The sequence below is a fragment of the Glycine max genome, chromosome 7 (assembly GCF_000004515.6).
Source record: "Glycine max cultivar Williams 82 chromosome 7, Glycine_max_v4.0, whole genome shotgun sequence".
Lineage (NCBI taxonomy): Eukaryota > Viridiplantae > Streptophyta > Magnoliopsida > Fabales > Fabaceae > Glycine > Glycine max.
Genome location: NC_038243.2, coordinates 34,524,004 through 34,543,079, shown reverse-complemented (window position 1 = coordinate 34,543,079; position 19,076 = coordinate 34,524,004). Strand labels below are relative to the sequence as shown.

General features: G+C 29.5%; 2 protein-coding genes across 2 annotated transcripts; one reads left to right on the top strand and one right to left on the bottom strand.

Annotated features, from left to right (window-relative positions):
* Positions 1-7,351: 7,351 nt before the first annotated feature.
* Positions 7,352-11,693, bottom strand: LOC100527792 (armadillo repeat-containing protein 6). Its single transcript, XM_003529199.4, has 8 exons — positions 11,347-11,693; positions 10,983-11,270; positions 10,589-10,872; positions 9,646-9,774; positions 8,980-9,102; positions 8,452-8,559; positions 7,859-8,037; positions 7,352-7,674 (listed from the first exon to the last, which is right to left on the bottom strand). The coding sequence occupies exons 1-8, from the start codon at positions 11,501-11,503 to the stop codon at positions 7,551-7,553; spliced, it is 1,392 nt and encodes a 463-aa protein (XP_003529247.1). The 5' UTR covers positions 11,504-11,693; the 3' UTR covers positions 7,352-7,550.
* Positions 11,694-17,472: 5,779 nt separating this feature from the next.
* LOC100785335 (uncharacterized) lies at positions 17,473-18,791 on the top strand. The gene is made up of 2 exons (XM_003529198.4): positions 17,473-17,833; positions 18,183-18,791. The coding sequence occupies exons 1-2, from the start codon at positions 17,572-17,574 to the stop codon at positions 18,449-18,451; spliced, it is 531 nt and encodes a 176-aa protein (XP_003529246.1). The 5' UTR covers positions 17,473-17,571; the 3' UTR covers positions 18,452-18,791.
* Positions 18,792-19,076: the final 285 nt, after the last annotated feature.

Sequence of the window (19,076 nt, the reverse complement as noted above, 5' to 3'; positions counted from 1 at the left end):
GGATAATCCCTTGGCTTTGGAAACTGATACTAACTACATTTATTAATAAAAAAAATAGAACCACAGCCAAAAAATGTTAACAAAACTATGGAATCTTATGAATCTGTCAGACAATCCTACTAGAGTAAGTGTTGACCAAGATTGGTGAGAATCAAATGTCACAAACAATATTCCAATCATTGTAATAGGGAACGATTTTTCAACTTTTTATGCTCCACTGAAACGCAATGGAATGGATAAGTTTTACTGGTAAATTGTAGTCCGTCTTATTCTAGGTTTAATATACTTACCATTTTAAGGAAGTTTTTGAGGGTACATATTTAGATACAGGGTTTTAGTTGAAGTTTTAGATTAGTGTTGCAGGTGGAATTTACATCATATATCACATTGCTTATGTATTGACTTGGAAATATCTGATTTCATGGAGATAGGGAACCATGCCACTCTTCCCTAAATCTAACATATTGTCTGTAAAAGTGGAACAGGCAACCTAACCAGGAAGATATCCTTAATATCGTTCACAGAATGTATAAGAAACACAGTATATCTAGGGATAAAGTTGAAAGGGTTGTGAACACTTTCCCTAATTAAGGTACTCACATGTTGGTTCATAAAAGTTTTTTGTTACAGATATGCTATTAAAGCATGAGTAGTTATAAAGAACATGTATTATTTGATAAATTAAGTAATATGGAAAAAATATGTGGCTGATATTTCCTGTAGAACACTTCTGAGATTGTTAGTTATATGGTTTAAAGTTCATGCTTATCCACATACTAGCCTGTGGCTGATATTTCCTGTGGAGTGCCTTTTGTTTTATAACTTTCTTTGCATTAAAGTATTATTTAATTTGCTTCTTTATTTGATGTAACTAACTTTCTTCATGTCTGAGATATTAGGGTTTTCATTTTTCATTTATTTTGTTGTTGACAGCTTTGGACTTTTATCGAGTTCTAAGATCACGTACATATCACTGATCTATTTTAAAGGTAAGTTTACATTTACATCTTAGTGGTATCTATATGATTTTCCATTTCAAAAATGGCAGAATTATAATTTTCAATTACCTTTATTGTTTATCATTCAATAGAGTGTATTAACAGTAGGTTTAGGTGGACCAAGACAAATGATATAAAAAAAAACGGGGAAAAAAGGGATTCTCTCTTTTCGTGACTCTTAAATGTGGTTTATTTTGTACTACAAAAATTATTCTCTCATTATATCTCTCACAGTTTATTAGCATATAATCATATACTTAAAATCCAATTGAAAATTGTGTATGTTTCTATCACCTTGCATATTAATATATTATTTAGGTATATAAGTAAAGCAATGTTTCCATGGTACAAGAGTAAGACTAATGCAAATGGAAATATCTAGTACAAGAGTAAAATATATATATATATATATATATATATATATATATATATATATATATATATATATATTCATTTTTTCATACTTGACAATTGTTTGTTTCATTTATTATGTAAATTGTTGTAATACGTAATTAAATAATTTTATAATTGTTGAAAATGATGATTAGATTTTTGGTTTCAATCAATGTATAATTTGTTGCTTAAAGCTAGCTACCAGACAACAGGAGAAAACAAAGACCACAAAAAATAACCAAAAAAATATAATAAAATAGCAACAATGAAAAAAATGAAATCTAAGAAGGTTGTTAAAATGACCGTCTTAAAATGGTGTACAAACTAAGTTGGTTATTGAATGACCGTCTTAATTTGTCAATCATTCTAAAACAGTCCTTTTAATAATCGCCTTAGATTCACAACTATAAGCAGGACATTCTAAGACGGTTATTTAATAACCATCTTAGTTTTTGAAACATTCTAAGACAGTTAATCAATAACCGTCTTAGATTGACAACTATCAAGCAGACAAACTAAGACGGTTTTCTCTTTAAGCGTCTTAGTATTTTTAACTTTCTAAATCTGTTAAATATAAAATCGTCTTAGAAAGTAGAGTATACTAAGACGGGTTAGGTGGAAAAACCACCACCTTCATAGATTAAACATTCTAAGACGGTTATTCATCTTAGTATAGTAATTTTTCTAAAATGGTTCGACAATCGTCATAGTACATGTGATGCCATTTTATGACACGCTTTTTTAAGACAGTTAAAAATCAACTTAAAATGGCTTAATCAACTGACTTAAAAAGCGTTAATTCTAATAGTATCATATAATATTCTATCATGATTATGTTTGATATTTGATCTCTTCGTATTGCTAATAACTCCAAAGTTGTATCATATAATATTCTATCATATAATATTCTATCATGATTATTTGTAAGATTTGTTTAAATCATTTATAAAATTGAATCTTTACTTTTAACAAAATCATACTATATATCTTATTATATCACCAATGAATCAATGTTTGAATCTTCATTGAAGTTAAAAAATACTTATATGATTAGATTTGTTTGGATAATTTTTTAAAAAAATACTTATAGAAAAGAAAATAAAATAAAACTTCTTCATTTTGCATAAGGTAATTAAATTAGTACATAATCAAGTTAATTCACGAAAACTCTTTCGTATTAGTTTCTCTAAAACTAAGTTTTAACTTATGTATAAACTAATTTTAATTTACTATTCTTTTAGTTTTAAATTTTTTTTAAATTTTTATTTTTAGTCTTTGAATTTTTTTATTTTAACTTTTAGTCCTTTAACTTTTTTTCATGCTAACTTATTGTTCCCATTAAAAGTAAGAACGAAAAAAGTTAAAAGACTAAAAGTAAAAATGGAAAAAAAATTAAGGGATTAAATGAAAAAATAAAAAATTTAGAAAATAAAAACATAAACTTTAAAATTTAAGTACTAAAAATATATTTGATCTTTTAATTTATATAGAAGTTTAGTTTTCTTTTTCTTGTTTTTTTAGTACTTTTAAAGAAATTTTTTCAAACATATTAATGAATATTATGTTATTTAAGAATAAAAAAGTAAAGCAAACCTTTTAATTATGATGTCCAATCTCACGTTAATGAAATGCACAAGTGAAAATGATAGAATCCCAGTCATAATTTTTGCCATCTAATTTCGGCTCAGCTATTCGCCATCATAATTTAAGCAGTTGGGAAGACTTCAAAAACCATTCAAATGTTTTATTATACCTCTATTGGGTATAATATGCGGAGAATAGTTTTATAATATAAACATTCAAATAATCAAATCACATGGCGAATAAAAAACCAAATCTGTGTAAGTAAAAGTTATATATAAATTAGCTTGGTCCCACCCTAGAAGAAACAATTTCTTGAAAAATTCTTTCAGACCAGCCAATTGATAGCTATCCATCTTATCTATGGTATGGTATGAATAAGAAAGAAAATATAATATAAGATATTATTAGACACACAATACTATAAGTATGGAACGAGGAAATGCCACCAAAAATTCCACACGTCAAGATGCATTTGGCAATAAGGCCAACTACCGCCTAACAATACATGTTCAAAAAGATTAATTTCGGTACCTAAATTGTAGATATCTTATCTTGGCTTGTCCCAAAATCTATGTGAAATTTGATTGTGTTTAACGTGCTTCTATATGATTAATTCAATGAGAATCTTTCATGGAACATTCACGAACAGTTGAGAATTTAATTTCCAAGGGTTGATCTATATATCTTGAACCGTTTTCATTACTTAAATAGATTAGATGATCGTTCAACTTTTTTCCTTAACGACAAAGAGTGTCTAGTTTTTTTGTAATGGACTGAGGTTTGTGTTAAAATCATACATGAGTTATTTAGATTTTGTTTGGATAAGTTTTTATATATAAGTATAAGAGTAATGTAAACTCTCTTATACTATATAATAAGGGAGAAAAAAAGTTTAAATTAATTTATATTTAAAATCATTTATGAAAAAATCATTTATTTTCTATTAAAAAAAAGTCACTTTTACTTACGCACAAGTTAATCTTAGTATATGAGATTCTTTTCTTATAAATACTTATAAACAAATTTATTTAAATATGACCAAATGATTTTTTTAAAACAAATTGTAAAGCAATTGGTTTTATTCTGGGAGCTGGAAGCTTTTGTCTTGCAAGCGGGAAGTTTTGGCTTATATAAGAGCTGGTCAGTATTTTTTATAGTATCTAAATTTTTGTTTGACCAGTGAAGATTTTTTAATTTTTTTTATTAAGGTTTTTAGTTTTTAAGTTTTTGAAAAAATCAGTTTTCTATTTTTAAAAACTCATTAAATAAATAAAAATAATGGATTCAAATATTTATTCAAAAACTAAAAACTGAAATTTTTAAAACTTTAGAAATCTTGACTGGTTAAAAAAAATTCAAGGATTAAAAATCTTAATGAAAAAAAGTTGAAACTTTAACTAGTAAAATAAAAATTTAGAAATTAAAAATTGAATTTAAAAAAATTAAGAATTAAAAACTCAATTAATTCTTGTCATTATAGATGACTATTTTAGATATAAATAGATTTATTTTCTAAGTCACAAACATGTATCTTTGAAAGTGTTTGAAGTATTCTATAAACATGTTTAAAATAAAATAAAATAAAAAAGTTTTTTTTTTGCATTTTTTTCATTTAGAAATTTCATGGAAGAGAGTTTAAAAATGATGAATTTAAGGCCTTCTTTGAAACGAACGATATCCTCAAGAATTTCTCTTCATCGAAAATAACTCAGTAAAATGGGATAGTGAAAAGATAGAATAAAAGCCTTACGAGTGTGTTTGGATGAGGGAATTTAAAATTTCGAAAAATTTTAAATTTTAGGAATTTTAAATACTTCAATTGAAATTCTTTTATTTTCAAAATTTTGTGTTTGAATAAAAAAATTAAAATTGTGAGGGTGAAAGAAAATAAATGCAAAGAGAAGAGAAGATATGGTTGGTATGCTTCCAAAGAGAAAAATACGACATGGAAAGTCGCAGAAGAACCGGGACACGGCGGCGTATACCACTACACCCGACCACAACATTTAGTCAACAGCGCAAGGCATGGCCCAGGCTCTCCGCGTTGTCAAACACCTCCGCCATGTGGTGGATAGCAATTGTTGCTCCCGTGGCTATCGGGTACAGTTCTACGTATCCCCCTATGTCTACACTCGATCGATATTTCACGAGCTCAGACACTGTTTCTTGAAAAAGAGGATCATCGGCATGAGGGAAGAGTCGTGAGTTTGGGAACGAGATTTCGGAAACTTTCAGGTAATAAAGAGGGTGAAGGTGATAAAGGAAATACGGGAACGTTTTAAAAGATTCTTTTATCAATAAAAGAATTTCAATTTCTCACCTTTTAGAAGGAAATTGAAATTTCACATTTTTAGTTGTTTAAAATTCTATTTTAAAATTTCAAAAATTTAAATTCTTCAAAAAAAGCATCCAAACAATAAATTTTATATTACAAAAATTTAAATTCTCTAATAAATTACTTTTCTTAATTAAACTCACTTCCCAAGCATTTCTTGATAGAAGTTGTAAATACAACATTCTTTGTGTAATATAGAATATTGATTAGACCGCCGTTAGATAATACTTCCTATGAACCACAAGCATCCAACATTTCATATATTCATACTGTGGGATGAGATGAGAATGGATAGGATCCGAATAAAGTCCTATAATATTTATTTTTATATTTGAATTTGAAAATAATATTTATATATGATCTCACACTTATATGAGTAGTAATTTTAATCTTTATTCTTGTATTCATTGGATACTTATGTACCCATACTTACACCTATGACTTACACTTTACTTATATAAGGTTAATATTAATAAATCAATAAAAAATAATTAGAATAATAACTAACATTTTAGTAAAAATTTATTCTTAAATAATTTAAACATAACATCAAAATCATACATACATAGTATTAAAAACAAGCAAACAAATATAACATTAATTCGTCAAAAATCAAGTTATAAATAAAAAAAATTACAAAAATAATCATCCAATATAGCAATTGTTAAAATTAGTGTTTGAATCGCTTAACATAAATTTTAATTAAAGATTTAGTATTTTTTACTTTCTGATAGTGATATTATTAGAAATTAGAGACTTAAAATATTAATCATAAAAAAATATAATTATTTTTCACATAAAATATATATATATATATATATATATATATATATATATATATATATATATATATATATATATATATATATATATATATATATATATTATGTGTGGTGCAGGACTGGTGGGGTGCTATAGTACCCATTCCCGCATTCATATCCCACGTAAATTTGTGGGTATATATTTATCTTGTACCTAATCCCAGTATGTATTACAGATAATTATTCGCTCTGCTTATAGATATTTTTGCAAATACCCATAAGTTCGGATACACTTCGTCATCCTTACTTCAAAGACATATAGAGTGTTTAACATTTTATTTTATTTAGTAGATAAATTACACTTGGGTCTCTCTAAATTTACCATTTTTCTTTACAGTACACTAATTATCGGTTTGATATAATATTTTGCTGTCATAAATTAAAGTATAATTGTGTAGGATCAATAAAAAATATTATGATATCATTAAATCTCCTTTGTTGAAAATAATTAAATAAGCTAAAAAAATTAACTACAACTGAAATAGTGGATGAGACAACTCAAACTAATGAATGATATGAAAACTAGGCATAATATTACTGTCTATTATTAGTTTTACTTCTACTTTTTTTTGGCACAATAATCTAATTGAACTTGCTTTATTTTTTTTCAGATTGAATTTATTTGTTACTTATCTAAATAGTATTTATATTTTTAAAACATAACCAATCATACACGTAAAAACTTCCCCTATTTTTACATGTTAAAGCAATTAATTTATTTTGTTTTAAAACATAATTCAATGGCCTTTTTAACCAGATTTGACTACCAATCCGCCCATTTGAATGTGATTACACCCGTTTATTAGTCAATACTAATAATAGAAAAATGTTCTTTCTCAAAATGTAAACTGATCCCTATTAATAAGCATTAGATAGTGTAAGAAATTTATGCGAATAAAATTGTAAAATCAATTACACTTCATGAATATCCAATAGTAACCCATAAAACTTAATCATACCTATCTGAATGAACTCACTAATCAAAAAGTCTTTCAATACAAAAGATCCACATGTCTATAGATCTACGTTAAACCATTCACTCTATGAATTTGACATCATACTTTAACCCAAAACCTTAAAATCTAGATTTATGAATTTTATTCTCAATTATATGATAGTTAATTTTTTTATTTTTATTCGATGTGAGATTTCATCTCATACTTATACTCCAATACAAATATTAAGTTAGAAGCTTAACGATTTACATGTAGAAGATAATATGATAGGAAGAAAAAAATATAGTATTAGGTTCAACCTCAGTTTGTACATTGAATTCCTCAAATCCAATATTCGCGTAGAGAATAGAGACGAGACGATTAAAATATGTAGTCATACACTCACTTTTTTTCTTCAGTAACAAAAAAATATTGATGGGTATTATTACATTGTAAGACAATACAGAGGTAAACAAATTATCAACTACAAGTTGTAATTATCAAGCCCCAGATCCCTCAACGCATCTGTAGCAGCATCCTTACAGTTGGTATGTGTTTGCTTTGCTTTCCTTATGTATTTCTCAATTCCATTATTAAGCAGAATAGTTCTGTCCAATAGAAAAAGTGTAAGAAGGTAACCATAATGAGCACACTTGGCTTATAATAAAATATTACTACAAGGCAAGGATTACAAAACTACAAAAGGAGAAAAACGGAAATGAATGCCAAGCACCTTATGATTAAATGTGTGTCTTGAATTATAAATGAAGATATCACAAATCATAAACTTGCCTGTTCTCTGGATTTCTCACTACAAGATTTCTGATCATAAGACAGGAGTTTCTCTGCATTTGGTGTGCCGCAGGAAATTTCTCCATGGCTTGAATAGCAAGGTCACCAGCACCAGCTTCAATGGCACGGGCTGCATTGTCTGGGGATCTTAAAGAAAGCACCGAAATAATAGACATAATCTGTGCAAACAAATAAAGACAATAAAATTAAAACAGGTACAAGATGCACAGATACATACAAACTGAAAGGAAAACAAATATATCATGAATTTTATAGATAAAACTTTGCCCAGGATATCGCCTGATAAAATATTATAAAATGTTGACGCCCAGTATATCGCGAGTCAGAAGAAGCCAGTTAAACTACATTGTAGACACCCAGAGTACAGCATTTCCACATTTCAAATGCCCATTCTTTGGATCACCACAATAAAATTGCAATCCTATAATTGAATAGTTTAGTACATGGAATATCATTAAATCCATTTGGCAACAAAAATCATTGTACTTGGGACTTGGGAGCTGGATGTTTTAGACAATTAGACTGAGAGTAATTTTGTTCTGGCTCCCTACATAGATATTGCAGGTTCTCACCTCTTGCAAAACAGAAGGGTCATCAGCAAATCTGGCTGAAAGTTTGATTAGCTTATCCATACCTCCTTTCCCAACAATTGCACTCTTGTTTGCGTCACTTCCTGCTAACTAATCAATTAAACAACTAAAAGAGTCATTCAACTTAATAAATAAAAAAATCATCCTATTACATTTAAATTAAAAGATGCCATACTAAGGCATTCAACAAATCAACATCATCAAAGGTGAGTTAGAAGAAATCAAATAATGTATATATTTAAGGTCATTTAATTTTAAAGCACACTCAGGTCCAAGTGATAAATTTTTTAAAACACAGAATATAAATGTTTGAGGAGAACTTTCTGCTCATGAAGAAAGAGTAGGACAACAACCATCAAAATAACAGAGAACGAGAGAATGCAATCCCTACAAATAACAATTGGCAGTGGAAAAACCAAATATTTTGCTTAGAAAAATTATAAAATTAAATAATAATAATAATAAAAAATTCCCAGGTGACCTGTCAAGAGAAATTTTTTTAACCCATACCTTTGAAAGTAATGAGCAACAAACTTTGGCCACAGCTTTGTCGCCTTGTTCACCACTGTCATCTATACATCTGAGTAATGCATCAATACCACCTTTCTCAGCAATGGATTTACATATTTCATCCTGCAACATAAAATGAAAATACTCAGCAGAGATAACACAAGGCATTAAGGCAATGCATATACTTGTGTCATCACTTAAATTTGACAATGTTAGTAAGGCTGGCCCAACATACCCAATTTAAATCTTGAAAAACATAAAAAACATAAGGGGTATAAAAAGCAAAAGCTACACTTCAAGACACCCAATTGACAAATCTACAAGTCCTATATAATAAACAGGCAAGTGCACCCACCATTATCCCTAAGCTTAATTTCCACTAAAATGTCCACCTTGTTGTCTCATCTGACTCAAGAAAAGGAATAGCATACATTGCAGCAACTCAACATTTGACATCATACAGGGAAAGGCAGTTCATAAAAGCTCTTAATGGCCATTTTGAGACAAGAAGAATGACAGTGAAAGTTGGTGCAGGATCAGTCACCATTAAAATCACCTAAAACCATCTGACTATACTGTTTTGATCCAATTGTTATTTTCCTATGAACTTTCAATACAAACACAATTTTTCATACTCAATGTAGGATTAGATTTTACTTCACTTACATTTACAGCAACGGCCCTCAAAGTGATGCATGCTGAAATCAGGTCATGTGAGCTAACCCCTGCACTCAGAGAATCCACAAGGGCTTCTGCAATTCCAATCTTTGCAAATTTCCGTGCATAACCATACACCTGAAAATAGAACATATTGGACACTTTTAAGTCATGATGTACACACAACTCAAAAGTTGGCAATTCAACTACTTCGAAAGACCAGAATATAGGAAATATCCTTTTCACTGTTCACCAAATTATGTTTCTAACTCTGCATTCTTTTCTTCTCTACTTACATGTGTCTGTGTGCATGAACACCCATGACACTTCAGGGACTATATGGTTTGTAATAATATTTTCTATTACCAATTTTATAAATAATGGCAAAAATGTCACCCTGTTTTTATTTTACTTTCTATTTTCATTGTTTCCTATATTCATAATACAAATATATTAAGTAAATAACAACATTTTTGTAAGAGTTTAATTTTCATGCACTCTCACCATAAACATTTTTACATTGTCAAACAATCTCTGAAACCTAGGTCCCTAAGAGATCCCAATGGGTATGGTTTAAATAGCAAAACTCCGGAAGTATGACAAAACTTTATTGTTGTGGTAACCAATTAGAAATCATCTTATGTAAGACTTTCAAAGTAATTATTATGAAAGTCAATAAACCTACTAAACATAACAATATGTGATTAGATAACCTTTACATTGTAATTAAATTATTTTTGTATTTACTTGTGAATTCATGAAAAACCAGAAATGTTTTCTACAACCAAAGAAGAGTGCTAATATATGAACTCCCGCTACAACATAAACACTCAATTGACACCATTCATTTCTCTCTCTATCTCTTGTCTTATCACATCATATTACCTATCACATCTATACTTCCTTCTCTTCAACTAATATGAACACACATCCTCAAGCAGCCCGAACTCACCTGAGAAGCCACAACTCGATCGTCGTCGGGCATCAAAAGCGCGCAAACAGCGTCATACAAACTCTGGATCCCCTTGTGCCTATGCAACGACATGATCTCCAAAATCAGCTCGTCAACCTTCAACTCCATAAATGCCTCCTTCACAATCTCATCTCCGGTGGCCGCCGAAGCCACAACTCGAAATCCACTGCTCAAAAGCTCCACATTTCCCTTATTATCAACCAGAAAAGCCATCACAATCCTCGGCCCGTCGCAGCGATGAAAAGCCCCCGTGCTCTGAACATCTGCACCCTCCAACAGAGAAACCAAATCAGTAATCAGTCCCTTGAGAAATTCAGAACAGCGGCAAAACGGCAATAATGTTTCAGAAATTCAGAATCAAACGAGTCACAACCGTGAAGCAACGACGACAACGCGTTTAATGCGGAGACAAGGGGAACAACGTGAGATCCGGCGGCAAGAGAAATTTTGGAACAGAGCGAACAAGCTAGCTCAACGGCGCCGTTTTTGGTTGCAATAGCCACATTTGAATTTGAATCAGAATTTGGATTTGCGCACAACTCGTGGAGGGTGTTAAACGCTTGCGCGATTAGGTTTTGGTCCGGTTCGGTTTCAAGGTGTCTTAAGCGGTCCAAGCACTCGATGACGGGGTTGGTTTCTCCGGGGACGCACGTGACGATGCCTGCGAAACGACGGCGTTTTGAGATTAGGAGAAAGAGAGAGTGAGAAGGAAGAAGAGAAGAGAAGAAGAACTTGACCTGAGAGATCGACGCCTTGGAGAGTGAGGGTTTGGATTGCGTCTTGGAGGGCCTCGGTGGGGTCCATGCCGAGGTCGTCGATGTTCTCATTCACCAGTTCTTCGAACGCTTCTTGAGAGATCGAACGCATCGTCGTCGTCTTTGCCGCTGGACCCATTGTTGCTACGTTCCTTCTTCTGCTCTCACTCACTCTCAGTTCTGTCTGTGTTTCCTTCTTCTGCTTCTGTTTCAAATTTTCAAGTTTTTCTACTTGCGTCAGTTGGGGGAACCTAGAAACAGAAGCACATGACACGAGCGTGAACTGATTTGGGAAATGAGAGGAAACGACGACCAAATTATTGTCGTTCACCAGGTATCTATGGCTCTTTGTTTATACCCAAAAATACACAATTTGTAAAAAAAAAAAAGTATGAACTAACATTATAAAATAACTTTGTACAGTTGTTCAATCACAGCATATTATATATTATATATGATGAGTCTGTTAACTTTTGTGATAACTTATTTAAAATTCATGTCAATGATAATTTTAATTTAAAATTGCATCTTAATATAAAAAAAAATTTATATTATAAGTGCATGATCATTAATAAAAGAAAATAATATAAACAATTAAGGGAAACAATATAATGTATAAAAGTTGTAAATGTAATATTTTAAAAATAATTAAGGAAGTTAATATATAAGTAGGAAAAATAGGAAGTTTTGTGTAATATCACGAAATTTTAGGGAGTATAAGTGTAATTTACTTTAAAATTTTTAGAAATAATACATGGTATATTTTTTATAGATTTTTCTCAAACCTAGTAAAATTTGATTGAAATATGATTGAGTTTTAAAATTTTAAACCTACATCTTACATATCCAAACTTGTTACATCGTATACAAAGAAAAGGATTGGAAAGATTAAGTAAATTACTCATTAGAGCATCTTTAGTGATAGATCTCATAAATTTTAAAATCTCTCCCACTTTTTACTCTAATGATACATCTTACTTTGGGATCTTTAATATTTTTTATAGGTCCTACAATATACTCCACTTTTAATGTAAGTTGATTTTTTTTTTTAAAAAAAAAAAAGAAACTTACTCACTTGAATTTTCCTATTCACGCTCACTTTCCTCTTTCTCTAACATACCTTTCTTCCTCTCAAATCCCATGATTCTTTCTTCTAATGATTCTTTCTTCTACTCTTTTCCACAACCTGTCCCTTTCTTTTCCCCCTTCCCAATGACCCTCCCTCTACGACTCTTTGCCCTTTATCTCCACCCCACTCTCTTCTTCTCTTTCACACCCTCATCTTGCCTCCATCATGATTTGGCCTCCATCAACAAGGATCTTACAAATCTCTAAAAAGAAGCACACGATCTTGCCTCCATGGTAGGCGATCTTGCAAAACTTGCATAGATCGACGATCTCCATGCATGCTCCTCTTCAGATTCACACTATCGGTTGTTCCACAATTGCTAGTGACGACCATCACACCTACCTTGTTGCTACAAATCCTTTTTTTTTTAATTTTAGATTTTGGTTTGCTGTTGTTGTTGAGTAAAAAATGATACATATCTTTAGGATTCTTGTGGAAGAAGCAATCCTCCACCTTGGAGACCCAATATATGTCCCTAGTGTTGGATCTTGACAAAAATAGATCTTGAACTTAAGATTCATCTCCAAGATCTTACTCTAAAATTGTTCTAGCTTACTCATTGTCATACCCACCTATAAATGTTAGTGTCATTTTCAATAATACTCATTGAGGGCATAATTATTTATTTGTTACATATTTTTAATATTTGAGTCTACATATAAGATTAAATTATATATTATATATGTTATCTATAATTTTTTTGTCCATATTAAAGTGATTTTTATAAGAATAAATTTATTGAGATTTATAACATCATCATTTCGTATGGATTATATTATGTGTATATATCATAAATCTTCTTTTTATTATTATGATGAGCAAAATAAAAATAAGAAATATTTGATTATAAAGTTCTAAAGATAATTATTCATAAAGATTATTTAATTATTATAAAAAAATGTTATGATCTCTCAAATTATTATTGTTTTTTTTTTGTAAAAAAAAAGAAAGAAAAGGAGACAAAAGCAGGATAAAAGTAGAGTTATTGTCCCACATTTCAATGTATTACTGTTAGCTGGTTATTCTAGGGTTTATTTCCTCATAGTTTTAAAAATTGTTTGATCAGCCATATTCACTAAAAAAAGCTAATTTCTAAATTAAATTATATAATATTAGATTAGATAAAAAAAACAAACTCTTGTTATACACGAAAAATAAAAATTACTATTACTTTTTAATTTTTGAAACCATGAAAGGAAGTTAATATTAGGTTGGCTTTCAATGTAATGGTACGCCATTCAACCGTCATCATTGCATCGGTCATCACTCAAGTTGCCATGTATCTCATTTACACTAAGTATGAAACCATCCACCATTTTGTGGACTTAATTAATTCTACATTTCTACTCCACTAGACTAGTTTCCCTTAGTTTTGAAATATTAATAATACAACAAGTTATATAAATACCTCTTCAAGTCTGAATATATTATACACATATTTTTTATTTTAAAATGTATTTTTTTTATCCCTGGTCAAATCTGTTAATTAAGTAAATTAACATTGTCAGTGTATTTGTAAAAAATCAAAATTATTTTTCATAGTTCTAAAATCATCTTTTTTTATTTTCTCACATGTTTTGAATCCCCAAATTAGAAACTCCAAATATGTTCTATTAGGATTTGAATTCTCGCTTGGATTCAATGACTATCATCTTTATCTGTCAGAATTACAACGGTCACCGTAAACATCTACTTGACTTAAAAGTAAATTTTTCCACCGACTTAAAGATACAAGAGCAAATACATCTGGAAGTGAAGCAAATACACGAACAAATAACTTTGTCAGAACATACTTCTCAAGTCCCTGTATATGAACAAAACAGAGGTAAAGCAATCAGACAAATACAAAATACTACATACCAACAGAATTTACCAGAAGAATATAGAACAATGTTTTCTATGAGTAACAAAGTACATAGGTGCAGGAGCTAGCATTCAATTCCCTAGTTGAAAGAATTCATGTATTTCAAAAAACTAAATGAACTATTGAAACTTATTTAACCTGTCTATAACCTCCACGGTTTAATTAAACCAAAAAAGAATGAGCTTTCCTAAAATTACTTTCATAATAAAAACGTTAGGGATGGGTGTTTAGGTTGGCAGATTGAGTGACTAGAGGTCCGTTTGAATAAGCTTTGAAAAATAGTGTTTTCATTATAATGCTTTCAGAGGCTTTTTCCCTCAAAAACTACTTTTTTTTAACTTCTGACAAAAGCACTAGAAGAAACTTTTATGCTTTTATTGCTTTCCTCAAAACACTTATCCAATTATAATAAAAATCTTAAACAAGTTTTTCAAATCATCAAAACACTTTTTTCTTTTCTTTTAAAAAGACACAAACAAACAGGCCTTAAAATGAGAATTCTTTAGTTCATTTCCACTAGCTTTCTGGTCCTCATGAACATCTAACTCAAATTCAATGGTTTTATGAAGGAAAAATGCCAGAATCATCTCAGATTATCAGACACGATCCCAACAGGCTAGCACTGCAATTCATAAATAAGTGCTATAATACTGCAGCTATTGGCAGGCTCGCTAGTCTTCCTTAACATTTACGTCTTCTGCCCAGTGTCTTCAATTCAATTCTAATTTTTATTTATTAAAATTTGAATCTTCATTTGTGCTTTACAATAAAACAAGAAGTGGCTCAATATCTTGCAATCAACGAATACATGAAAATCAGAACGTACAATAATTTTATCGTGTATGATTTAAACACATGGTGGAAAAAAAAAACATGACTATTCTTGATAAACAAAATTTATTACTCGATAAGAAATACTAGTATAACTAAAATTCCAAAACAATGAATATTTATGTAGGAATCAAATAATCACAAAATACACGTGTAATATATTCAAATTTTAGAAAATATTTGTGTGTTTTGCTGTTAATAATATTATCATTATCATTACAAGCTGACTTTGATCTAATCAGAGACTCAATTTAATTAAACCTTCTGCTCATAGTGTGTTTTAAACATACATTACAAATGTAAAGAAAATAAAAGTTATATAAAGTGTGTGTTTAGATTGCTGTTTACAACGTGTCAAACATATATGATCGCATATTTTTTTTTAAAAACCCTATGCTAGCTCAAATATTATAAACAAAATATTTAAATATATTTTTAGTTTTTTAAAATTGTTTTTTTTAATCCTTCAAAATAAAATATGATTTTTATTAGTCCCTCAAATTTTTAAAAAATTACTTTAAATATCTCTAATTCTTTGTGTTAATAGTGTTATAATTTATAGAGATTTTTACCATCATTTTTTTTTAATTTAATTTATTTAAAAATGACTTGTGATAGTTTAAAACTATCAAAATATGTAAAACAATTGTCACAATTTTGCATTCATGTTTTATTTTTCTTCTTTAAAATCGTCAAAATATGTAAAAAAAAATACCACCAAACCATATTACGAATCAAATATTTTGGTAGTTTAAAATCATCTAAAATTACTTTTAATAAAATTGAATTGAAAATAAATAATTTTTTTTTCATTAAAAATCATCACAAATTGTAAAACTATGAACTCAACTAACAAAAGGAACTAAAAGTAACTTTTCAAAAATTTGAGAAACTATAAAAACAACAAAACAAAAATTTTAAGACTTAAAAAATAATTATAAAAATTTAAAGACTAAAAAAATATTTATTAAAATAATTAATGAATATAAAATGACAAAATAAACATGTATATATGATATTTTTATATAATTTTTAACTTTATTTTATTGAAAAATATAGTTTGGGATCATTATAATTTTTAAAATAATGTTAAACTCTTGTAGTTTTTTATTTTTAGATAACTTATTTTAATGTTATTTTTTATATTATACATTCTATTATTAATTTTACATTGTTTAATTACTTATTTGATACTTTTGGAAGAAAAAAAAAAGAATACTCATTTGATACTTATATTTGCATAATCTTTGCATTTTAGTCCCTATGTTTCTAGAAACTAGTCACCTTAGTCCTTGCACCTACACATTTTAATTTATTTTTGTCTCTATACAAATATTTTTTAATTAGTTTTAGTTCCTATAAGTTTGGAAGGCAAGGACTAAGACAAGTAATTTTAAGTGTAAGAACTAAAACATAAATTTTGAACAAGTATGAGATTGGATAAGTAATTAGTCTTTTGTATTATATCTTAAAAATATTTCTAATCAGGTTAAAAAAATACAATAACATACTTAATTAAACATTACACTTTTATTGTGTTGATTAGTGTAATCGAATACAATATTAAAATAATAGAAATAATACAATAATAGTGTGATGTAAATTCCTTTATTGCGAGAGAAAGAAAAAAAACTAGTATCAATAGTGTGATGTGAATTTGAATAACGTTGTGTTGGAAATGTATGAGAAAAATCAAGAAATTAATTGAAGAAAAAAAAATAGCATTATCTAGCAACTAAAAAAAAAGGATAAGAAAAAAAAAGACGGTGCATGGCACCAGCTAGCGCTATGGAAAATGCTCGACCATATGAGATTTACTAATATTTCCTCACATACAAGAGTATGTACGTAGCAGAATAAAAATTGTTGGTGTGAAGAAAATGAGATCATGCCTTTTAATTTACACTTAGATAATGGCTTCAATTCATCTCTTCTTTTTCTTTTTTGTCATAGTTCAAAATACACGAACATACAATCTCCTCGCTATTTTCCTTTATCTAACAAAAAACAGTATTAGTTATTTATTCGATCAGGCCTAACACATGTTCCTTGAAAGAGGCCAGGCGTGGAACAAAAGTTGACCGGCCAAACGTAGGGAAACACACGCACATACAACTATTCAATTTGTAGTATACCAACCAACAAATTTTAAAAATAAAACTAAAAAATTAGAAGTTGATTTGGCCATTTTGCACCACCATATTTTTCATCACTCGCTGGCTCGATTTTCCCCCCTTCTCTCTCCCTATATAAATACCCATAATTAACTTCAACCATTGTACCAACAACACATAGCAAATCATACTTCACATTTCGTACAATAATTCCCTTGTTTTTGAGCCGCTCCTGTGAAACTATATATATAGGAAAATATACCAATACCATGGGTGTGAAGTTTAGACATGTAGTGATGATACTAGTTGTTATAAGTGCTTCAATGTTTTCAGTGAGCATGGCCAATACGGACTGGTCCTTTGGTTTCAACTACACTGATTGGTGGTCTAGATTTGGGAATCATCCTCAAAACAAAACACAACAACAATCCAGGCAGATTCTCGTGGGTGGTTCTGAGCATTGGCACTACGGTTTCAACTACACCGATTGGGCCTTCAATAATGCCCCATTTTACCTCAACGATACTCTGGGTGAGATTTTCTAGTAAAATACGAGCATAATAGCTTCAATATTAGTTATAATTAAGTTGGGAAGAATCCATTATATTTTCATATACACTCAAATTGCATGTAAATAGTTAGGGATTTAGCTTGATTAGTTAAATAAGATGTCTCAGTTGTTGTAAACTCCTAGTCATATTTAAATTACTTATTTTTAATTCTTACAAATATGAAAAATGCATGTAAATATGTTTTGTAAGTATAAAAGGAATAATTAGTTGCCATTGAAGTATGTAAAGCTAATTGGGTTCTATGTCGTGCTGATTAATTATGCCACATGCTAACACATAAGCACGAGTTGATTGAATTTGTGATGCAGTTTTCAAATATGATGCTCCAAACCCCACTAGTTTCCCACACAGCGTGTACATGTTCAAAAGTTTTGGGAGCTTCTTGAAGTGTGACATTAAAAAGGCTAAGATGTTGGCAAATCCCACGCAAGGCACAGGAGAGGGCTTCAAGTTTGTGTTGAAGAGGTGGCAGCCTCACTACTTTGCCTGTGGCGAGCGAAACGGCTTCCATTGCAATAACGGTACCATGAAGTTTGCCGTGATGCCTATGTTTCGTCCTTCCTGGCAGTGGCCATGAGACAATTGCTCCCTACGTACAACTTGCTATATTTTTGTTTTTCTTATATGTATTGTTTGAAGATTTTGGCAAATAAAATAGTAGTTTCAAATTGATTGATTTTGATCAATTTAATGATACTACTTTTCAATATTGTAATTCAATTTGATGAAAGATTATAGGGAGAGCAAGCACTAAAGGAGTTGCTTGTTTGTGCTTAGGCGTATTAAACAAATTTAGCTGTCATAAAAGACACCCAATGTATTTTGTTGCTTGTTTGTCCAGAGGACAGAATAAATAAAGTTTATATTTTGGGTCTATTTTTGAACTTATAATGAGTTTTCACGACTTTTTATAGGTATTTTTAAGTTTAATTATTACATGAGTTATTGGACATTGAATCTAATTTAGGATTATTAGTAACAAATATAAATAAACTTCTTAAATACTTTGTTGACAGTTTTTAAGAGTGTTTATCTTGATTCTTGTGTGAAACATTAAGTGCTTATTAAAGAATTTTAATTTTAGTAGCAAATCATTCTCAACTTATCAATCTTTAAATTGTTCTTTCCACCTAAATTAGGATTCCATCATGAAGATTAATGTAATATCCCTCTTTTGTAAAATAAATTAAAAAAGGGTTTAT